At 41.9% G+C, this 24,958-nt stretch overlaps 1 protein-coding gene across 2 annotated transcripts in view; it reads left to right on the forward strand.

Annotated features, from left to right (window-relative positions):
- LOC133648264 (sodium/potassium/calcium exchanger 3-like) overlaps positions 1–24,958 on the forward strand; it is a 42,784-nt gene that overhangs the window by 14,189 nt on the left and 3,637 nt on the right. The window contains exons 4-15 of one of the 2 annotated variants that reach the window (XM_062044191.1): positions 72–146; positions 245–329; positions 4,724–4,827; positions 4,944–5,018; positions 8,345–8,370; positions 8,449–8,502; positions 8,567–8,703; positions 8,821–8,990; positions 18,003–18,261; positions 18,415–18,581; positions 18,646–18,760; positions 18,823–18,935. In XM_062044191.1, coding sequence (XP_061900175.1) covers positions 72–146; positions 245–329; positions 4,724–4,827; positions 4,944–5,018; positions 8,345–8,370; positions 8,449–8,502; positions 8,567–8,703; positions 8,821–8,990; positions 18,003–18,261; positions 18,415–18,581; positions 18,646–18,760; positions 18,823–18,935 — 1,380 coding nt within the window. The remainder of the gene's footprint in view (positions 1–71; positions 147–244; positions 330–4,723; positions 4,828–4,943; positions 5,019–8,344; positions 8,371–8,448; positions 8,503–8,566; positions 8,704–8,820; positions 8,991–18,002; positions 18,262–18,414; positions 18,582–18,645; positions 18,761–18,822; positions 18,936–24,958) is intronic. The other variant, XM_062044192.1, reaches the window with a different exon arrangement.

The raw sequence follows: 24,958 nt of genomic DNA on the forward strand, positions 1-24,958 counted from the left end.
CTTCTTCTATCTACATGTTTCACTCCCTGGCCATAGTGTGTGATGTTTATTTTCTTCTTCTCACTTTGCAGGCTATCTACATGTTTCATGCACTGGCCATAGTGTGTGATGTTTATTTTGTGCCCTCACTGGAAAAAGTCTCAGAGGTTTGTTGTAAACTTTATTGGGACTTATATCCAAATCCAAATGATAAGTTGCACACCACAACTTTCCACCATTATTGAACTCTTTGTTTGCCCTTTAGAACCTGCAACTCAGCCAGGATGTTGCTGGGGCAACCTTCATGGCAGCTGGCAGCTCTGCCCCTGAGCTCTTCACCTCCTTGATTGGTCAGTGTGACATATGATTTACTCTATGGTTACCACCATGGTGCTCCATCAGCAAATTACACCTCATCATCAGCATCTTCACCAGATTGGCTTTTAGTGCAAGGATTCTTAACCTTTTTGACTTCGGGGTCTAACTTTTCCACTACAGAAGGGCCCACTTAAATATTAACACTGATTTAGTCATATTCAATAATTATATCCAACCTACTTACATTTTACAATCTTGTCAAAGGATATGAAAACATGTGTTAATCACAAAGATTATTACTTGTTTAACACATAAACCTTAGAGTGAAGTCAGGCTGGTTAAAAAAACAAGTACTAACCAAATATACTCCATGAAAAGAGACTCATAAATGACTGGCGGAAATAAATGTACACACAATTATGTTGCGTTAGGATAAATAAACTAAATGAAGATGTTTCTTAAGTAAACTGTCAATAAAGTGTAATTGAAAATACATCGTCACAACGTAAGTCGTATTTGTAGCTCTGGGCTTCTTCTGTTTACTGCCACATGTGGTGGATAAGTGAATTACAACTGAGTACCCATACGGACCACAGCTGAGAAACACATTGGTTTTGGTGGCCCAACAATGGCCCTATGGTTAAGAAACACTGTTCTAGTGTATGTGGGCCACCTTTTGGCTTCAACAAGCAATTTTGTATCAAAAGGTTTTACTGTAAGTAAACATTTGAACAGAACTATAATCATTCAAATTCATTAATATCCATCAAGATAATGTCCAACACAAATAAATATATATTCCCATAAGCATATGGTGTCCTCTCTATCACTGAAACTGGCTTTTTTGTAAACCCAAAGACATTTACATAATTCATACTTACCTGGTTCATTGATAACTACAAAATAGAATGCATAACATACACAACAATATATAGTTATAGTATAATAATTAAAGATCTTACGCTGCCAATTCCAATCATCCATGAGTGAGATGGGTCAATACCGATCACATGTATTAACTCTACATTTTTCAAATATATTTATAATGAGTGCTGTTGACAGTTGAACAATATCAACACAAACTTCAAAGTACTTCCTTATTCTATTTAATTACATACAATTGTAAGAGCAAAACAAAGTCAATAGTACACAATAAGTCAACAAAAGCAAAAACTAATATCTACTACTCATTTAAATAAATATAAAAAACATACACTACCGTTCAAAAGTTCGGGGTCACCCAAACAATTTTGTGGAATCGCCTTCATTTCTAAGAACAAGAATAGACTGTCGAGTTTCAGATGAAAGTTTTCTTTTTCTGGCCATTTTGAGCGTTTAGTTGACCCCACAAATGTGATGCTCCAGAAACTCAATCTGCTCAAAGAAAGGTCAGTTTTGTAGCTTCTGTAACGAGCTAAACTGTTTTCAGATGTGTGAACATGATTGCACAAGGGTTTTCTAATAATCAATTAGCCTTCTGAGCCAATGAGCAAACACATTGTACCATTAGAACACTGGAGTGATAGTTGCTGGAAATGGGCCTCTATACACCTATGTAGATATTGCACCAAAAACCAGACATTTGCAGCTAGAATAGTCATTTACCACATTAGCAATGTATAGAGTGTATTTCTTTAAAGTTAAGACTAGTTTAAAGTTATCTTCATTGAAAAGTACAGTGCTTTTCCTTCAAAAATAAGGACATTTCAATGTGACCCCAAACTTTTGAAAGGTAGTGTATATGTGTTTTATGTTGCATGATTGCACCAAGAAAAATTCCTAGTTTGTGAAGCCCTTCTCAAACAATGGCAAAAACAACTATTCTGATTCTGAAATCCTTGGAGTTTTTTTCCCTTAATGTCCTCTCAGGGAAATTTTCCCCGAGTTTGTAAACATTAACAATAACAAAAAGAAGGATTTTGAGACAATAAATATATCGATCATATACTGATGCTACTCTTGGTATCGACCCGTCCTCCTCTGATGTGTCGGTACTAGCTGTGACAATGCTGATATGTATTCCTCTTTTGACTTTGTGGTCGCTTACTTCCTGCTGTAACGTACTTCCATCTACACTTCTTAACGTTTACTAAGCACTTATTTCTTGCTGTTGTTTCAAAGTAGTTTAGCGACTAGCTGAGGTATTAGCATGCCTACACGTAGCTTGATCTGGATCATGTGTAACCTCGTCTTCCAATAATAATGATGTTTGATAATGATACCTATGATATTACAAACCCTGTTTCCATATGAGTTGGGAAATTGTGTTAGATGTAAATATAAACGGAATACAATGATTTGCAAATCCTTTTCAACCCATATTCAGTTGAATGCACTACAAAGACAAGATATTTGATGTTCAAACTCATAAACTTTTTTTTTTTTTGCAAATAATAATTAACTTAGAATTTCATGGCTGCAACACGTGCCAAAGTAGTTGGGAAAGGGCATGTTCACCACTGTGTTACATGGCCTTTCCTTTTAACAACACTCAGTAAACGTTTGGGAACTGAGGACACACATTTTTGAAGCTTCTCAGGTGGAATTCTTTCCCATTCTTGCTTGATGTACAGCTTAAGTTGTTCAACAGTCCGGGGGTCTCCCTTGTGCTATTTTAGGCTTCATAATGGGCCACACATTTTCAATGGGAGACAGGTCTAGACTACAGGCAGGCCAGTCTAGTACCCGCACTCTTTTACTACGAAACCACGTTGATGTAACACGTGGCTTGGCATTGTCTTGCTGAAATAAGCAGGGGCGTCCATGGTAACGTTGCTTGGATGGCAACATATGTTGCTCCAAAAGCTGTATGTACCTTTCAGCATTAATGGCACCTTCACAGATGTGTAAGTTACCCATGTCTTGGGCACTAATACACCCCCATACCATCACACATGCTGGCTTTTACACTTTGCGCCTATAACAATCCGGATGGTTCTTTTCCTCTTTGGTCCGGAGGACACGACGTCCACAGTTTCCAAAACAATTTGAAATGTGGACTCGTCAGACCACAGAACACTTTTCCACTTTGTATCAGTCCATCTTAGATGAGCTCAGGCCTAGTGAAGCCGACGGCGTTTCTGGGTGTTGTTGATAAACGGTTTTCGCCTTACATAGGAGAGTTTTAACTTGCACTTACAGATGTAGCGACCAACTGTAGTTACTGACAGTGGGTTTCTCAAGTGTTCCTGAGCCCATGTGGTGATATCCTTTACACACTGATGTCGCTTGTTGATGCAGTACAGCCTGAGGGATGGAAGGTCACGGGCTTAGCTGCTTACGTGCAGTGATTTCTCCAGATTCTCTGAACCCTTTGATGATATTACGGAGCGTAGATGGTGAAATCCCTAAATTCCTTGCAATAGCTGGTTGAGAAAGGTTTTTTTTAAACTGTTCAACAGTTTGCTCACGCATTTGTTGACAAAGTGGTGACCCTCGCCCCATCCTTGTTTGTGAATGACTGAGCATTTCATGGAATCTACTTTTATACCCAATCATGGCACCCACCTGTTCCCAGTTCGCCTGTTCACCTGTGGGATGTTCCAAATAAGTGTTTGATGAGCATTCCTCAACTTTATCAGTATTTATTGCCACCTTTCCCAACTTCTTTGTCACGTGTTGCTGCCATCCACTTCTAAAGTTAATGATTATTTGCCAAAAAAAAAAAAAGTATATCCGTTTGAACATCAAATATGTTGTCTTTGTAGCATATTCAACTGAATATGGGTTGAAAATTATTTGCAAATCATCGTATTCCGTTTATATTTACATCTAACACAATTTCCCAACTCATATGGAAACGGGGTTTGTAAGAAATGAAGGTTATTTGCCGCTATGGAGGTGATTATTATCTTAGGGGATCGGATGGAGACACACAATTAGCTGCTAGCCGCTTGTCAACCAGGGACTACCAATAAATTGTGTCCGCCAGAGGTGATCTGTGTTTGTGATCGACATTAAACAGCAATAGCGATGACATACTTTTTCACAAAAATGGTCCAGTACAGATGGGTAGCCAATTCATGGGTACATCTGTAGCAATACTGCATAGTGCAATCCTCTCGTGGTCACAAGAATAGACCTAACATAGACATGAGACACTCGACAAAGGACGAACATGTCTTTTTCCAAACATTACGTAAACAGACTTAGACACGCTTAATTTGCAAAGCAAAACACAGTAGCAAAGGACTTTGACAGGCAAAAGCTAATATATGAAACTGATAAGTGGTGAACTAATGAGGTAAGTCCAAGTGGTTTGAGATAAAGCAGCTGGTTGTGTGATCAGTTCTTTCTTGAAAAGACTTCTTCTTGGTCACATGTTTAAGACTATGTCTCGCTTAAGTGTAATGCGGCCAAACAAGTCATAAGAAAAAGAGACAGAAGAGAGAATATTTTATCTTTTTGGACTCAACTCTGTTTTCAGGAGTGTTTATCACAAAAGGGGACGTGGGTGTGGGAACAATCGTGGGATCAGCGGTCTTTAACATCCTGGTCATCATTGGCCTCTGTGGCATCTTTGCAGTACAGGTCTCACACACACACACACACACACACATATACATGCACACACACGCACCCATGAAGTCAAACCTCTAGTTACCTCTGAGGACTAAAAGTCGGGTGTTTCTGTCTTCTCTCTCCAGCCAATCTCTCTGAGCTGGTGGCCTCTGTTTCGCGATGCTGTCTTCTACATCTTTTCCATCATCGTGCTCATCATAGTAAGAAAGAATATTTCAATATTTCCGTCTCTTCGTGGTAATTAGGAATTGGTACCAAACTTGGTACTTTAATGGGCACCGACTGAATTCCGTAGGTGCTAACGATTATCGTTTCATGTCAAATCCCACATTGCCATTTTTCAATACCTGTGTGGCTTGTGACGTCACGTCAGCTGAATAGACACGCTCATTGGCAGCACACCTTATAATCCGGTGCGCCTTATGGTCCAAAAAATACGGTAATAAGGAAACAACATACCGTATTTTCCGCACTATAAGGCGCACCGGATTATAAGGCGCACCTTCATTGAATGGCATATTTTAAAACTCTGTTCATACACTACCGTTCAAAAGTTTGGGGTCACCCAAACAATTTTGTGGAATAGCCTTCATTTCTAAGAACAAGAATAGACTGTCGAGTTTCAGATGAAAGTTTTCTTTTTCTGGCCATTTTGAGCGTTTAATTGACCCCACAAATGTGATGCTCCAGAAACTCAATCTGCTCAAAGGAAGGTCAGTTTTGTAGCTTCTGTAACGAGCTAAACTGTTTTCAGATGTGTGAACATGATTGCACAAGGGTTTTCTAAGCATCAATTAGCCTTCTGAGCCAATGAGCAAACACATTGTACCATTAGAACACTGGAGTGATAGTTGCTGGAAATGGGCCTCTATACACCTATGTAGATATTGCACCAAAAACCAGACATTTGCAGCTAGAATAGTCATTTACCACATTAGCAATGTATAGAGTGTATTTCTTTAAAGTTAAGACTAGTTTAAAGTTATCTTCATTGAAAAGTACAGTGCTTTTCCTTCAAAAATAAGGACATTTCAATGTGACCCCAAACTTTTGAACGGTAGTGTATGTTTCTTGCCGACTCTGATGGCGGCCGGGGTGTCGTCGAAAGCTACAACGCCCGCCGCCACTCCGTAGCTAAGTTAGCTTCAATTGTTAAGCTTTGCCAACCTGGAAATTATTAACCGTGTATTTACATGTTCATGGTTTAATAGTATTGTTGATCTTCTGTCTATCCTTCCAGTCAGGGATTTTTTTAAATTTTGTTTCTATCTGCGTTTGAGCCTGATGCTATCACGTTAGCTCCGTAGCTAAGTTAGCTTCAATTGTTAAGCTTCGCCAAGCTGGAAATTATTAACTGTGTATTTACATGTTCATGGTTTAATAGTATTGTTGATCTTCTGTCTATCCTTCCAGTCAGGGTTTTTTTTAAATTTTGTTTCTATCTGCATTTGAGCCTGATGCTATCACGTTAGCTCCGTAGCTAAAGAGCTTCACCGATGTATTGTCGTGGAGATAAAAGTCACTGTGAATGTCCATTTCGCGTTCTCGACTCTCATTTTCAAGAGGATATAGTATCCAAGGTGGTTTAAAATACCAATCCGTGATCCACAATAGAAAAAGGAGAAAGTGTGGAATCCAATGAACCCTTGTACCTAAGTTACGGTCAGAGCGAAAAAAGATACACCCTGCACTACACTTTAGTCCTTCACTCTAACGTTCCTCATCCACGAATCTTTCATCCTCGCTAAAATTAATGGGGTAATATTCGCTTTCTCGGTCCGAATCTCTCTCGCTCCATTGTAAACAACGGGGAATTGTGAGGAATCCTACCTCCTGTGACGTCACGCTACTTCCGGTATAGGCAAGGCTTTTTTTATCAGCGACCAAAAGTTGCAAATTTTATCGTCGTCGTTCTATACTAAATCCTTTCAGCAAAAATATGGCAATATCGCGAAATGATCAAGTATGACACATAGAATGGATCTGCTATTCCCGTTTAAATAAAAACAATTCATTTCAGTAGGCCTTTAATGTCACACAACACAACACAACACACAAAATAAACATGTAAAGCTCACTTTATGAAGTTATTCCTCATCCACAAATCCCTCAAATTCTTCTTCTTCAGTGTCCGAATTAAACAGTTGGGCGGATACGGCATCCAACATCCGTCTCGTCTAAGTCGTCATTAATGGAGTCAGTGTCGCTGCTGCTCTATTCCCGTGTTCTACTGCGTGACTACTCTCTACTAAACTCTGCGTCGTAAGCGTGTCTCTTAATAGGAGCCATTTTGGGGTCTGTAATGAAACGGCACGCCTCGCGCAGTCATATATCCCGCGCGCTTCTTCTTCTACGGGGGAAAATGAAGTCGCCAGCTGTTTACCGTAGTTGTGATTGATTGATTGAAACTTTTACCTGTTGGAGGCTCAATATTGGTCCGTACATAAGGCGCACCGGATTATAAGGCGCACTGTCAGCTTTTGACAAAATTGGAGGTTTTTAGGTGGGCATTATAGTGCGAAAAATACGGTACAACTAAACATTACAGTTAAAATTAGTTTTTTTGAAAACATTTTTTTAATGTTTTATTAAATTAGATTTTATTTGTAATCAATTTAACATTTATTAACACACGCAAAGGTAAAGGAAATTGGTAATGTTAAGTACCGGCGTAAGGCACCAGGAACTGTACCGGTACCCATCCCTAATGGCAATTTACACCTACTGAGACTTAACAGCCATCAGTGTTTCCCATAAACTGCCATATACCTGTGGCGGTGGGGGCGTGGCTTTGGGCGTGGTCAACATGACATCATCGAGTAATTTGCATAATTTACTACAATGATATTATTTTCTCTAAAAAGGCTCAAAAAATGTATACTTACTAATTAATAATAACAGTTTTGTTTTAAACGTCCATCCATCCATCCATTTTACAATATAATTACAACACTTTATGTTCATATTTATATACAGATTTGAACAATAAGTTATTCACTGAAATATATTTATTAATTGTGGTTCTTACAAAAAAATATATATTATAAAAGCTAAAATGTCTCTTAAAGCTCTGCCCCTTTAATTAGTGCATACTAAATAATTTAACTTTTGCCTACTCCTACAACCATATTATTTACCAGCAACATAAAGTGAAACAGAGGTAGAGGTGTCCTGCCACAGTCAGTAACAAATAAACAGAAAACAGGAGTGGTCAAATACAAATAAGGCAACAAGAGAAGTATCCTACACTTCTCTTTTGTAAAGTAAATCTGAACAGCCTATATGGGCATCTACATCAACTATATGATTTGCCTGAGAAGCTGTACAGGACAAAAAAAATGTAAAAATTAAAAAAAAATCTATTTGTGGCGGACGTAATTCTTTTGTGGCGGGCCGCCACAAATAAATGAATGTGTGGGAAACACTGCATCCATACTGGAGCTCCTCTCATCTGTTTGATTAGCACTCCTTGATGAACATTTTCTGCGTGCAGTCTGATTCTTTTTTGTCTTCCTTAAACTTGCAGGTGATCTACGATGAAAAAGTCCAGTGGTAGGATCTTTGGCTAGGAGCTCAGTTTACAAGTTCCAGTAGTGCATTTCTCAGTATGTGTGTGTGTGAATCTTGCAGGTGGGAGACAATTGTCCTGATCTCCATGTATGGACTATACATCATTATCATGATGTAAGTCTAGTCTCACCTATTGTTTACGTTGGGTTGTACCACGTCAACATCAGTGTGTGTTCAGGTTCAATGGCTCCCTGTGCAGCCTGGTAGAGAGACACTGCAGTCCCAGAGGTCAGCCATGTTTGAGCAGCCTGCGCCGTGCAACAGCGGTGGGGAATGCCGGAGACTGTGACGCCGATATTGTGCCACTCAAGTCAGGTATGTGATCCTTCCAGCTGACCCATTGATGTTGCTCCTGTGGGAATCTAAACTACAGCTGAGCTACTTGAAGTCCTGCGTTCTTAACCTTCTTCTTTTCCTTGACATCTTGCTCAGACTCTTGCGCGGTGGTCGCTCAAAACTCAGGGGTGGTGATGGTGGATGAGCTGCTCAACCTGCATCCTCACCAGCTCACCTTCTCAGAGGCAAGCCTCCGCCTTCTCATCACCTCGCATTTCCCCCCCTACACCCGCCTGCGCATGGCAGGACGCATGGTCATCAGCGAGGTAGACTGCACGCGCTTGCACCCTTTCACTAACTCCCCTACTCGCTGGGCCGCTAAATCTGCTAGTGGACCGAACCCATCCCGGTGAGCGGGCCAACTCTTGTGGGCTTAAGCATTCACACACATATAAGCATCCAAACTAGGGATGGGCAACATGGCCTAAATATATAGGCCATGTTGTACACAATATCTTATTTGGCATGATAATATGAATAATTTAGCTGCTGACATATACTGTAACATTGCCAGTTGTATAAATGTCTCAAAACTATTGTTAATGTACTCGCTAATGCTGTGACACGACTCTTGCTACACTTCACCTTTTCTTCTCTTCTTTGGCTACTCTACATTAGTTTTCTACTACAAAGCAGTGTATCGTTCTAACTTATATCTGTCAGTAGACTCGCTATGGAAGTGCTAAAACTACAACAAAGATGGCAGGGAGAAGTCGCAGTCAAAGTGGAGGCACGTAAAAATAAGAAAACGGCGCATCCTGAAGAGACTGTCAAGATGGTCTGTAAAACATCATTTATGCAAACTTTTCGACCAAAGAATCTCAATGAAATGTTATGTACCGTATTTTTCGGAGTATAAGTCGCACCGGCTGAAAATGCATAATAAAGAAGGAAAAAAACATATATAAGTCGCATTTTTTGGGGAAATGTATTTGATAAAAGCCAACACCAAGAATAGACATTTGAAAGGCAATTTAAAATAAATAAAGAATAGTGAACAACAGGCTGAATAAGTGTACGTTATATGAGGCATAAATAACCAACTGAGAATGTGCCTGGTATGTTAACGTAACATATTATGGTAAGAGTCATTCAAATAAGTATAACATATAGAACATGCTATACGTTTACCAAACAATCTGTCACTCCTATTTGCTAAATCCCATGAAATCTTATACGTCTAGTCTCTTACGTGAATGAGATAAATAATGTTATTTGATATTTTACGCTAATGTGTTAATCATTTCACACATAAGTCGCTCCTGAGTATAAGTCGCCCCCCCGGCCAAACTATGAAAAAAACTGCAACTTATAGTCCAAAAAATACGGTAGACCACAAGGAAGTCTTTTAAATAGAGATGTCCGATAATATCGGCCTATAAATGCTTTAAAATGTAATAACGGAAATTATCTGTATCGTTTTTTTTTTATTATCAGTATCGGTTTTTTGTTTTTTTTTGTTTTTTTTATTAAATCAACATAAAAAACACAAGATACATTTACAATTAGTACACCAACCCAAAAACCTCCCTCCCCCATTTACACTCATTCATTGTTATTTTCTGTTATTTATATTCTGGTTCCTACATTACATATCAATATATATCAATAATACAGTCTGCAAGGGATACAGTCCGTAAGCACACATGATTGTGCGTGCTGCTGCTCCACTAATAGTACTAACCTTTAACAGTTCATTTGACTCATTTTCATTAATTACTAGTTTCTATGTAACTGTTTTTATATTGTTTTACTTTCTTTTTTATTCAATAAAATGTTTATAATTTATTTTTCTTATTTTATTTTATTAATTTTTTTAAAAAGGACCTTATCTTCACCATACCTGGTTGTCCAAATTAGGCATAATAATGTGTTAATTCCACGACTGTATATATCGGTATCGGTTGATATCGGTATCGGTAATTAAGAGTTGGACAATATCGGAATATCGGATATCGGCAAAAAGCCATTATCGGACATCCCTACTTTTAAATGTAGAAAATAAATCATAATATGACCCCTTTAAATTAATCAATAGTGCAAAATTTACCAAGTTTGTAAACAACAGCAAAATGACAAAATAATTTGTGATAGTAAAAATATCGATATAGTTAATGAAGTAATACACTGATACCATACGTGGTATCATTACTGTCGATATTTGTGTCGATCCACCCACCCCTGTTTCCATTCAAGAGCTCTTTTTTATCCTCTTATGGTTATTCTTTGTCCTGTAGTCCTCCACTGATGATGGTACAATTCCGGGGAACACAGTTTATTTGCAGCAATGGAGGTGACAATTAATGCTTTAGAAGCAGCTTCACACTGGAGGGACTGTCACTGCCCCACCAGTACCACAAGACCTGATCGCTCTACAGATGTGTGAGGTTACGTCACTTGTTTTACGCCATCACAGTTACCATGTCATCTTTATTTCAATAACAATGTCACATGAAATATTACAAACAAAACAAAATACAATATTCATTTTGAAACCGTATGGATCTGTACAGCAGCCTTTAATAGCTAATAAATCCATTTTATTTATTTTACTACTTTATTTACATCAATTGACAGTACTGATATTATATTATAGAAGTTAAAGGCCTACTGAAATGAAATTTTTTTATTTAAACGGGGATAGCAGATCCATTCTATGTGTCATACTTGATCATTTCGCGATATTGCCATATTTTTGCTGAAAGGATTTAGTAGAGAACAACGACGATAAAGATTGCAACTTTTGGTATCTGATTAAAAAAAAGCCTTGCCCCTACCGGAAGTAGCATGACGACACCGGGGGAAGGACTGCTCATATTTTCCTATTGTTTACACCAGCAGTGAGAGAGATTCGGACCGAGAAAGCGACGATTACCCCATTAATTTGAGCGAGGATGAAAGATTCGTGGATGAGGAACGTTAGAGTGAAGGACTAGAATGCAGTGCAAGACATATCTTTTTTCGCTCTGACCGTAACTTAGGTACAAGCTGGCTCATTGGATTCCACATTGTGGATCACGGATTTGTATTATAAACCACCTCGGATACTATATCCTCTTGAAAATGAGAGTCGAGAACGAGAAATGGACATTCACAGTGACTTTTATCTCCACGACAATACATCAACGAAACACTTTAACTACGGAGCTAACGTGATAGCATCGTGCTTAACTGCATATAGAAACAAAATAAATAAATCCCTGACTGGAAGGATAGACAGAAGATCAACAATACTATTAAACCAGGGACATGTAAATACACGGTTAATGCTTTCCAGCCTGGCGAAGGTTTACAATGCTGTTGCTAACGACGCCATTGAAGCTAACTTAGCAACCGGACCTCACAGAGCTATGCTAAAAACATTAGCTATCCACCTACGCCAGCCAGCCCTCATCTGCTCATCAACACCCGTGCTCACCTGCGTTCCAGCGATCGACGGTGCGACGAAGGACTTCACCCGATCACAGATGCGGTCGGCGAGACGGAGGAAGTTAAGGTGAGTTCGCCGGCTAACGCGTCTGCTATCCATCTCTGTCTTCCTGGTTGTGTTGCTGTAGTCCGCCGCTAATACACCGATCCCACCTACAACTTTCTTCTTTGCAGTCTCCATTGTTCATTACACAAATTGCAAAAGATTCACCAACACAGATGTCCAGAATACTGTGGAATTTTGAAATGAAAACAGAGCTTTTTTGTATTGTATTCAATGGGGTACCAATACTTCCGCATCAACTGATTCCGTCACGCGCATACGTCATCATATCTAGACGTTTTCAACCGGAAGTTTAGCGGGAAATTTAAAATTGCACTTTATAAGTTAACCCGGCCGTATTGGCATGTGTTGCAATGTTAAGATTTCATCATTGATATATAAACTATCAGACTGCATGGTCGGTAGTAGTGGCTTTCAGTAGGCCTTTAAGTGCCTCGTTTGAAGTAAAACCTTTCAAAAAGAAAGTGATGGAGTCAGTGGCGCCCCCGTGTGTCACTCATTGCTATGACGTGTAGTCATCTGCTTGAAATTGTGGCAATCATTTTTAAATCCACCCCATTCATTTTTATATTCGTGTTCCCTTTTACTTCTAGCCAAGGTATTTTCCTTTTATACAAAACATGAATAAAACATTGAAATATGACAGAACGTGACAGCGCGGTATAATATTGCAAGTCCAGGAAGTGAGCGATCGGGTCTTCCAATAGTGACAAGGACATTAGCCGCTAGCGAGGACACTTCTTTGTTGGCTTGTTGCCAGCACAGCTACAACGTGTCATCAACATGAATTATCACCATAGTAACAAAAGCTCTGTAGTCTTGCCAAATGTCTATCGTCTGTATCACGCAACCCTAATATGAACACGTTCAAAGAGGATTGACTGATTGAAACTTTTATTAGTAGATTGCACAGTACAGTACATATTCCGTACAATTGACCACTAAATGGTAACACCCCAATAAGTTTTTTAACTTGTTTAAGTCGGGGTCCACGTAAATCAATTCATGATACAGATATATACTATCAGCACAATACAGTCATCACACAAGTTAATCATCAGAGTATATACATTGAATTATTTACATTATGTACAATATTTACAATCCGGGGGGTGGGATGGGGAGGGTTTTAGTTGATATCATCACTTCAGTCATCAACAATCGCATCATCAGAGAAATGGACATTGAAACAGTGTAGGTCTGACTTGGTAGGATATGTACAGCGAGCAGAGAACATAGTGAGTTCAGAAAGCATAAGAACAAGTATATACATTTGGTTATTTACAATCCGGGGATGTGGAAGGGGGAGGGTGTTAGTCAAGGGTTGAGGTTGACTGGAGGTGTTGTTTTAATGTGGTTTTGAAGGAGGATAGAGATGCCCTTTCTTTTACACCTGTTGGGAGTGCATTCTATATTGATGTGGCATAGAAAGAGAATGAGTTAAGACCTTTGTTAGATCGGAATCTGGGTTTAACGTGGTTAGTGGAGCTCCCCCTGGTGTTGTGGTTATGGCGGTCATGTACGTTAAGGAAGTAGTTTGACATGTACTTCGGTATCAGGGAGGTGCAGCGGATTTTATAGACTAGGCTCAGTGCAAGTTGTTTTACTCTGTCCTCCACCCTGAGCCAGCCCACTTTGGAGAAGTGGGTTGGAGTGAGGTGTGATCTGGGGTGGAGGTCTAGAAGTAATCTGACTAGCTTGTTCTGGGATGTTTGGAGTCTAGATTTGAGGGTTTTGGAGGTGCATGTGTAATCGGAAAAGAGTTGAACGAGAGTTCCCGCTAGAACAATGGTTCTTAACCTGTGTTCGATCGAACCCTAGGGGTTCGGTGAGTCTGCCTCAGGGGTTCGGCGGAGGTCAAAACACACCCGACTCATCGTGTAAATACAAACTTCTCCCTATCGGCATATTGTGGATATCCCTGAACAATGTTCCATCTGATTTGCAGGTGTGTAATTTGTTGTGAGTTCATGCACTGTGTTGGTTTTGTTCTTTGAACCAGGTGATGTTCATGCACGGTTCATTTTGTGCACCAGTAAAAAAACATATAACTCTGTCTTGAATTTTTTTTCACGAAAGAAGGGTTCTGTGAATGCGCATTTGAAACTGGTGGGGTTCGGTACCTCCAACAAGGTTAAGAACCACTGCGCTAGAATCTTCAAGGGGCTTTTGTTGACCAGAGAGGAGATTCTGTAGAGAAATCTCGTTCGTTGGTTGACCTTTTTGATTACCTTGGTTGCCATTTTATCACAGGAAAGATTAGTCTCTAGAATGGAACCTAGGTAGGTGACCTCATCTTTCCTGGTGATAACAATGTCACCCACTTTTATAGTGAAGTCACTGACTTTTTTTACATTGATTTGGGACCCAAATAGGATGGATTCCGCTTTACCTAAGTGTATATTGTCAGCGAGCCAGGTGCAAATACTAAGGAGTTCAGCACTGAGGATTTTTTCCACCTGTGATTTGTCCTTGCCGGATACCAGCAGGGCCGAGTCATCCGCAAACAAGAACAATTCACAGTCGCATGCTGATGACAAGTCGTTTATGTATATTAGGAACAGTAAAGGCCCTAATATACTGCCTTGGGGGACTCCACAGCTTACTGAGATGGGGGGGGGGAGACACGGTGCCGTTCACCTCTACCACCTGTTTCCTCCCCTCCAAGTAAGATTGCATCCAGCTCGATGAGGTTTTATCAAATCCGATTGCTCTGAGCTTATCTAACTATATAGCGTGGTTAACGGTGTCAAAGGCCTTCTGAAGGTCCAGCATGACCATGCCGCAGTATTTGCCCGCGTCCACCTCATGTTTGATGTGGTCGCTCAGATAGAGAAGGCATGTGTCAGTGGAGTGGTTAGTTCTGAAGCCGGATTGGAATTTGTACATTTGGAAGAGCTCTGTTTCCATAGGGCTCAATTATAACTTCCCACATTGGCTGGTCACGCCCACTGTGTTGTTCGAAGAAGCAGGAAGTACTTCCATGGACAGAGAGGTCATGAGAACAGGAAGTAAGGAATAGGGTTGCAAAATTCCGAGAATATTCAAAGTTGGAAACTTTCCATGGGAATTAATGGGAATAAACATTGAATGCAACATGCTAGATCTTGCAGGATGATTATTAGCTAAAACTACCTGATTTCATGCAAATTCAGTTGAATTTCAACCCTGCACTGTGCATTCCTCCATCACATGCACAGATAATTCCCAGCATGCTACACACTACAGCAGGGCTATTGAGGCCACACTAGTATTTGAGCCCAAGGACTGGTAAGTGTTGATGATATTACTGGGGTAAATATATTTGATCTATGGTATTTAAGTTTAATAGAGGTGTAATTGCTTGTTACTGTATGACTGTAGACTACTCCAGCAGACTTCCACTCAAGCTAGCTAGCTGTCCCTGTACTTTTTAAATGATGTTGGGGCCAATATCTCTAGCTAGCTAGGTTTATGTACCACCACCAGTCTCGTAATGAACCGAAAATATTTCTCCGTTAGCTGTGATGCTAATTTTCTGTATGTTAAATCCCATTCGTTTATGCTAACAACCATCAAATGTAGCTTTTTTGTTAAGTTAAAGTTAAAGTAGCAATGATTGTCACACACACACTAGGTGTGGCAAAATGATTATCTGCATTTGACCCATCACCCTCGATTACCCCATGGGAGGTGAGGGGAGCAGTGGGCAGCAGCGGTGGCCACGCCCGGGAATCATTTTTGGTGATTTAACCCCCAATTCCAACCCTTGATGCTGAGTGCCAAGCAGGGAGGTAATGGCTCCCATTTTTATAGTCTTTGGTATGACTTGGCCGGGGTTTGAACTCACAACCTACCCATCTCAGGGGGGACACTCTCACCTTGTGATGTGTAAAGTTCAACTAGCGAATACTAAATCAAAAGGTGTAGTTTCCTCTGCCTTCTGTTCTGCTAGCCATTCTGTTGTCATACAAGAATGTAGGTTATAGTTTGATTTAGCATGCTGATTAAGTGTTCATTTATTCATCTAGCCTATTTCTATTCATTTGTCCATCAGTCAAATATTTTTAAAGACTACTCCAGTTGTTTAGCTGACTATTTATATCTGTGTGTGGCATTGCATTAGTGTTTTACAAGAATAAATAAATACAAAGAGAATAATGCCACGCATGATGTGTGTAGACATTTCACCTCAAGCAATGAAGGCTGTGTACATTTGCAAATACTGTACAAAGAACTAGGTCAAAGATGCCGCAGCATATAGACAAGTGCCCTATAATATGTCATTATTGTCATTCCCCGTTCATTCCCATGGATGCTGTCCAACTTTGAATAATCAAAAAATGGTTAATATTTCCAAACTTCCCGAGCTTAACGCCCCGTGGTAAATTTACGGAAAGTTTCCGGAAATTTACCGGACACTTTCCACCCCTTTGCAACCCTAGTAAGGAAGTATCTTCTGCCTATAATGTGGCCACTACACATGTTCACTCTCCACCAGAAGTTGCAAACAAGCTTTATTGATAAAGAATGTCAAAGAAACCTACAAGGATTCAAATGCAAAGTGGCCACAAAAGTCATTCTCTGATCCCTCTGTCTACTCTCTGTCTACTCTCTGTCTACTCTGTCTACTTTGTCTACTCTCTGTCTACTCTCTCTCTGCTCTCTGTCTACTCTCTGTCTACTCTCTATCTGCTCTCTGTCTACTCTCTGTCTACTCTCTATCTGCTCTCTGTCTACTCTTGGTCTACTCTCTGTCTACTCTCTGTCTACTCTCTGTCTACTCTCTGTCTACTCTCTGTCTACTCTGTCTACTTTGTCTACTCTCTGTCTACTCTCTCTCTGCTCTCTGTCTACTCTCTGTCTACTCTCTATCTGCTCTCTGTCTACTCTTGGTCTACTCTCTGTCTACTCTCTGTCTACTCTCTGTCTACTCTTGGTCTACTCTCTGTCTACTCTGTCTACTTTGTCTACTTTCTGTCTACTCTCTCTCTGCTCTCTGTCTACTCTCTGTCTACTCTCTATCTGCTCTCTGTCTAATCTTGGTCTACTCTCTGTCTACTCTGTCTACTCTCTATCTACTCTCTGTCTACTCTCTATCTACTCTCTGTCTACACTTGTCTACTCTCTGTCTACTCTCTGTCTGCTCTGTCTACTCTCTGTCTACTCTGTCTTCTCTCTGTCTGCTCTCTGTCTGCTCTCTATCTACTCTCTGTCTACTCTGTCTTCTCTCTGTCTACTCTCTGTCTACTCTTGGTCTACTCTCTGTCTACTCTGTCTACTTTGTCTACTTTCTGTCTACTCTCTCTCTGCTCTCTGTCTACTCTCTGTCTACTCTCTATCTGCTCTCTGTCTAATCTTGGTCTACTCTCTGTCTACTCTCTATCTACTCTCTGTCTACTCTCTGTCTACTCTCTGTCTACTCTCTGTCTACACTTGTCTACTCTCTGTCTGCTCTGTCTACTCTCTGTCTGCTCTGTCTACTCTCTGTCTACTCTGTCTTCTCTCCGTCTTCTCTCTGTCTGCTCTCTGTCTGCTCTCTATCTACTCTCTGTCTACTCTGTCTTCTCTCTGTCTACTCTCTGTCTACTCTCTGTCTACTCTCTGTCTACTCTCTGTCTGCTCGCCATTTGCAATACTTCATTTCCTGTGTTGCTTTATGGCTTTCAGATCTGCCATCTTTGCTCCTGTGCTTGCTCACACTTACTGAGTCAGCACTCTCAATCCAGCATGAACCCACTCTGCAGCTGAGGTGGTTTGGTGAGTTCTCCTCTTACCTGGACCTCACTGGCCTCACCTCCCACAGAGACAGAGGCTGATCCAGGCTCAGGCCGGCGCCAAAGAGGGCGGAGCATCAGTGGACGACAGCTCCGCGGGGCCGTGGGGGAGAGAGAACGGGTCGGCGGCCGAGACAGACCCTCAGCCTTTGGATGTGGAGAGACCAGCAGGGAAGGAGCCAGGACAGCAGCTTGGGGGCGGAACCAAAGAGGAGGAGGAGGAGGACGACGAAGAGGAGGAGGAGGAAGAGGAGGAGAATAGTCCATTTAAACCTTTCATCATACCAGGTGGAAACTTTGTTGACTGAAGCCTCCATGAATGATTGTATTAACTGTGTGTGTGTGTGTGTGTGTGTGTGTGTGTGTGTGTGTGTGTGTGTGTGTGTGTGTGTGTGTGTGTGTGTGTGTGTGTGTGTGTGTGTGTGTGTGTGTGTGTGTCAGAGGGCTGGTGTGTGCGTGTAAAATGGCTGCTTTCCTGGCCAGTGAGCCTCCTGCTTCACTGCAGCGTGCCCGACTGTACTCTTCCACAGTGGCAACACTGCTACCTGCTGACCTTCCTCACCTCCACACTCTGGATCGCCCTCTTCTCCTACCTCATGGTCTGGATGGTACGACACACACACACACACACACACACACTGGTGCCTTTCCACACACTAGTTCTCCTTGCAGGTGTCCATCATCAGCTACACACTGGGAATCCCCGAGGTCATCATGGGGATCACCTTCCTGGCGGCCGGCACCAGTGTCCCTGACTGCATGTCCAGCCTCATCGTGGCCCGCCAGGGTGTGTCTCCATGGCAACACACACACTTTGTACTAGCACTAGCACTGTGCATCTGTCTGCAGGCCTGGGCGACATGGCCGTGTCCAACTCCATCGGCAGTAACATCTTTGACGTGCTGCTGGGTCTGGGCTTCCCCTGGGCTCTGAGGACCCTGCTGGTCAGCTACGGCTCAGTGGTGAGCTCATATCTTCTTACCTGTGTAGCCTATCTTGGACTCGTTCTAAGGCAAGGCACCTTTAACACAATGTGTACGCAAAGTGCAAAATGACAACAAGGCACAAATATGAAAGAATCATTAAAAGTCAAACCATAAAACAAAATGATCATAAAACAATTTCGAGAATGAGTGTAGATCAAATACTTTCCCTTGTCACATCCACAATTCAATAAGTGTTTCCAGCCTGGATTTGAACTTTGCCAAAGTTGAGGCCTGGTTCACATCTTCTAGAAGACTCTTTCACATTGTAGGAGCGTAGAAGTAAAAGGTAGCCTCGCCATGTTTGGTCCTGACCAGGCACCAGCAGGAGAGTCCTGCCTGAGGTTCTCACAGCTCTAGATGATTCACCTCAAAGTCTATTCTCTGTGCAGGAACAGGAAGCCTGTGCACTGACTAATATGGTCATGTTTCCTGGTTCTAGTCAAACGCGAGCAGCAGCACTTTGGATGTGATGCAGCTGCTTTAAAGAGCCCAGTGAGAAGGTCGTTACAGTTGGAGAACAAGGCATGGCTTAGTCCTGGTTCTAGTCCAAACTCGAGCAGCAGCACTTTGGATGTGATGCAGCTGGTTTAAAGAGCCCAGTGAGAAGGTTGTTACAGTAGTCTGACTTGCTGGAGACCAAGCATGGATTAGTCCTGGTTCTAGTCCAAACTCGAGCAGCAGCACTTTGGATGTGATGCAGCTGCTTTAAAGAGCCCAGTGAGAAGGTCGTTACAGTAGTCTGACTTGCTGGAGACCAAGCATGGATTAGTCCTGGTGCTAGTCCAAACTCGAGCAGCAGCACTTTGGATGCGATGCAGCTGCTTTAAAGAGCCCAGTGAGAAGGTTGTTACAGTAGTCTAACTTGCTGGAGAACAAGGCATGGATTAGTCCTGGTTCTAGTCAAACTCGAGCAGCAGCACTTTGGATGTGATGCAGCTGGTTTAAAGAGCCCAGTGAGAAGGTCGCTACAGTAGTCTAACTTGCTGGAGACCAAGCATGGATTAGTCCTGGTTTTAGTCAAACTCGAGCAGCAGCACTTTGGATGTGATGCAGCTGGTTTAAAGAGCCCAGTGAGAAGGTCGCTACAGTAGTCTAACTTGCTGGAGACCAAGGCATGGATTAGTCCTGGTTCTAGTCCAAACTCGAGCAGCAGCACTTTGGATATGATGCAGCTGGTTTAAAGAGCCCAGTGAGAAGGTCGCTACAGTAGTCTAACTTGCTGGAGACCAAGGCATGGATTAGTCCTGGTTCTAGTCCAAACTCGAGCAGCAGCACTTTGGATGTGATGCAGCTGGTTTAAAGAGCCCAGTGAGAAGGTTGTTACAGTAGTCTAACTTGCTGGAGACCAAGGCATGGATTAGTCCTGGTTCTAGTCAAACTCAAACAGCAGCACTTCGGATGTGATGCAGCTGCTTTAAAGAGCCCAGTGAGAAGGTCGTTACAGTTGGAGACCAAGGCATGGATTAGTCCTGGTTCTAGTCCAAACTCGAGCAGCAGCACTTTGGATACGATGCAGCTGGTTTAAAGAGCCCAGTGAGAAGGTCGTTACAGTTGGAGACCAAGGCATGGATTAGCCCTGGTTCTAGTCCAAACTCGAGCAGCAGCACTTTCGATGTGATGCAGCTGCTTTAAAGAGCCCAGTGAGAAGGTCGTTACAGTTGGAGACCAAGGCATGGATTAGTCCTGGTTCTAGTCCAAACTCGAGCAGCAGCTCTTTCGATGTGATGCAGCTGCTTTAAAGAGCCCAGTGAGAAGGTCGTTACAGTTGGAGACCAAGGCATGGATTAGTCCTGGTTCTAGTCCAAACTCGAGCAGCAGCACTTTGGATACGATGCAGCTGGTTTAAAGAGCCCAGTGAGAAGGTCGTTACAGTAGTCTAACTTGCTGGAGACCAAGCATGGATTAGTCCTGGTGCTAGTCCAAACTCGAGCAGCAGCACATTGGATGTGATGCAGCTGGTTTAAAGAGCCCAGTGAGAAGGTCGTTACAGTAGTCTGACTTGCTGGAGACCAAGCATGGATAAGTCCTGGTTCTAGTCAAACTCGAGCAGCATCACTTTGGATATGATGCAGCTGGTTTAAAGAGCCCAGTGAGAAGGTCGTTACAGTAGTCTGACTTGCTGGAGACCAAGCATGGATTAGTCCTGGTTCTAGTCAAACTCGAGCAGCAGCACTTTGGATGTGATGCAGCTGGTTTAAAGAGCCCAGTGAGAAGGTCGCTACAGTAGTCTAACTTGCTGGAGACCAAGGCATGGATTAGTCCTGGTTCTAGTCCAAACTCGAGCAGCAGCACTTTGGATATGATGCAGCTGGTTTAAAGAGCCCAGTGAGAAGGTCGCTACAGTAGTCTAACTTGCTGGAGACCAAGGCATGGATTAGTCCTGGTTCTAGTCCAAACTCGAGCAGCAGCACTTTGGATGTGATGCAGCTGGTTTAAAGAGCCCAGTGAGAAGGTTGTTACAGTAGTCTAACTTGCTGGAGACCAAGGCATGGATTAGTCCTGGTTCTAGTCAAACTCAAACAGCAGCACTTCGGATGTGATGCAGCTGCTTTAAAGAGCCCAGTGAGAAGGTTGTTACAGTTGGAGACCAAGGCATGGATTAGTCCTGGTTCTAGTCCAAACTCGAGCAGCAGCACTTTCGATGTGATGCAGCTGCTTTAAAGAGCCCAGTGAGAAGGTCGTTACAGTTGGAGACCAAGGCATGGATTAGTCCTGGTTCTAGTCCAAACTCGAGCAGCAGCACTTTGGATACGATGCAGCTGGTTTAAAGAGCCCAGTGAGAAGGTCGTTACAGTAGTCTAACTTGCTGGAGACCAAGCATGGATTAGTCCTGGTGCTAGTCCAAACTCGAGCAGCAGCACATTGGATGTGATGCAGCTGGTTTAAAGAGCCCAGTGAGAAGGTCGTTACAGTAGTCTGACTTGCTGGAGACCAAGCATGGATAAGTCCTGGTTCTAGTCAAACTCGAGCAGCATCACTTTGGATATGATGCAGCTGGTTTAAAGAGCCCAGTGAGAAGGTCGTTACAGTAGTCTGACTTGCTGGAGACCAAGCATGGATTAGTCCTGGTTCTAGTCAAACTCGAGCAGCAGCACTTTGGATGTGATGCAGCTGGTTTAAAGAGCCCAGTGAGAAGGTCGCTACAGTAGTCTAACTTGCTGGAGACCAAGGCATGGATTAGTCCTGGTGCTAGTCCAAACTCGAGCAGCAGCACATTGGATGTGATGCAGCTGGTTTAAAGACCGCAGTGAGAAGGTTGTTACAGTTGGAGACCAAGGCATGGATTAGTCCTGGTGCTAGTCCAAACTCGAGCAGCAGCACTTTGGATATGATGCAGCTGGTTTAAAGAGCCCAGTGAGAAGGTCGCTACAGTAGTCTAACTTGCTGAAGACCAAGGCATGGATTAGTCTTTGCAAGTCTGATGGAGTCATTATCCCTCTGAAGTTTTCCAGGTGGTAGAAAGCTGCTGATGTTATCGACCTAAGGTTAAAGTTCAAGTTTGAGTCCATTATTACCATTCTAACCTGGTTAAGTCCTAGTTAACTAAGTGTGTAGCATCCATTCTTTTATTGATACATCCTAATGGAAGCGCTATAAAGAATATACATGTAAATATATCTTATATTCATCTATATTATATCATCAATTCTTTGTGTACATTTACCTTCAATTGTGCAAATATGACCTTTTCACCATTGAAATGATCAACAATCTACGTTGAGAGTGCCGCACAGATTCACTAATGTGCAAACCCCGTTTCCATATGAGTTGGGAAATTGTGTTAGATGTAAATATAAACGGAATACAATGATTTGCAAATCCTTTTCAACCCATATTCAATTGAATATGCTACAAAGACAACATATTTGATGTTCAAACTCATAAACTTTATTTTGTTTTTGCAAATAATAATTAACTTAGAATTTTATGGCTGCAACACGTGCCAAAGTAGTTGGGAAAGGGCATGTTCACCACTGTGTTACATGGCCTTTCCTTTTAACAACACTCAATAAACTATTGGGAACTGAGGAAACTAATTGTTGAAGCTTTGAAAGTGGAATTCTTTCCCATTCTTGTTTTATGTAGAGCTTCAGTCGTTCAACAGTCCGGGGTCTCCGCTGTCGTATTTTACGCTTCATAATGCGCCACACATTTTCGATGGGAGACAGGTCTGGACTGCAGGCGGGCCAGGAAAGTACCCGCACTCTTTTTTTACGAAGTCACGCTGTTGTAACACGTGCTGAATGTGGCTTGGCATTGTCTTGCTGAAATAAGCAGGGGCGTCCATGAAAAAGACGCCGCTTAGATGGCAACATATGTTGCTCGCTGCTCACCGGCGGACCAAGGTGCCGTAGTGCTAGGAATTAAGTCACCTGGCACTCGCAAAGGCTGGCCGAGGAAGACTGCAGGTCTTCCTTGGGGGCAGTCCGAAGCCCCAGCATCACCCAAGGGAGTTTGTCTACCCAAGCGCTGTCTTTTAGGGACGCCCTGAGCGCTGCCTTCATGCATCGGTGAAACCGCTCACAAATACCATTGGCCTGTGGGTGATACGCCGTCATGTGGTGGAGTTTCACTCCCAAGCTCTCCGCCACAGCAGCCCAGAGCTCAGAAGTCAACTGAGAGCCCCGGTCGGATGATATGTCAGACAGGGTACCGAAACGGGCAACCCCCATACCAATGAACGCGCGCGCCACCTCTGCGGAGGTGGCTGACGTCAGAGGTACCGCCTCCGGCCAGCCGGTGGTCCTGCCGACCATCGTGAGGTGGTATGTGCAGCTACGTGAAGATGGGAGAGGCCCGACCAGGTCCACGTTGACATGGTCAAAACGGCGCTGCGGAACCGTAAAGAGTGCCAGTGGAGCGCACGTGTGGCAGTGCACTTTTGAATAAACACAATAGAAGGTCAAAGTGAAGAAAATACTGCTTAGTTAGATAAGCTAGAAACTTCTTTGAACTTAGTTAGATAAGCTAGAAACTTCTTTGAACTTAGTTAGGTAAGCAAGAAACTTCTTTGAACTTTGTTAGGTAAGCAAGAAACTTCTTTGAACTTTGTTAGGTAAGCAAGAAACTTCTTTGAACTTAGTTAGATAAGCAAGAAACTTCTTTGAACTTAGATAAGCAAGAAACTTCTTTGAACTTAGTAAGATAAGCAAGAAACTTCTTTGAACTTAGTTAGATAAGCAAGAAACTTCTTTGAACTTAGTTAGATAAGCAAGAAACTTCTTTGAACTTAGTAAGAGCAAGAAACTTATTTGAACTTTGTTAGGTAAGCAATAAACTTCTTTGAACTTAGTTATATAAGCAAGAAACTTCTTTGAACTTAGATAAGCAGGGAACTTCTTTGAACTCAGTTAGATAAGCAAGAAACTTCTTTGAACTTTGTTAGGTAAGCAAGAAACTTCTTTGAACTTAGATAAGCAAGACTTCTTTGAACTTAGTTAGTTAGATAAGCAAGGAACTTCTTTGAACTTAGATAAGCAAGGAACTTCTTTGAACTTAGTTAGATAAGCAAGAAACTTCTTTGAATTTAGATAAGCAAGGAACTTCTTTGAACTTAGATAAGCAAGGAACTTCTTTGAACTTAGATAAGCAGGGAACTTCTTTGAATTTAGTTAGATAAGCAAGAGACTTCTTTGAACTTAGTTAGATAAGCAAGAGACTTCTTTGAACTTAGGTAAGCAAGAGACTTCTTTGAACTTAGTTAGATAAGCAGGGAACTTCTTTGAATTTAGTTAGATAAGCAAGAGACTTCTTTGAACTTAGTTAGATAAGCAAGAGACTTCTTTGAACTTAGGTAAGCAAGAGACTTCTTTGAACTTAGTTAGATAAGCAAGAGACTTCTTTGAACTTAGTTAGATAAGCAAGGGACTTCTTTGAACTTAGTTAGATAAGCAAGAAACTTCTTTGAACTTAGATAAGCAGGGAACTTCTTTGAACTTAGTTAGATAAACAAGGAACTTCTTTGAACTTAGTTAGATAAGCAAGAGACTTCTTTGAAC

This window comes from Entelurus aequoreus, linkage group LG04 (genome assembly GCF_033978785.1).
Source record: "Entelurus aequoreus isolate RoL-2023_Sb linkage group LG04, RoL_Eaeq_v1.1, whole genome shotgun sequence".
Taxonomy (NCBI): domain Eukaryota; kingdom Metazoa; phylum Chordata; class Actinopteri; order Syngnathiformes; family Syngnathidae; genus Entelurus; species Entelurus aequoreus.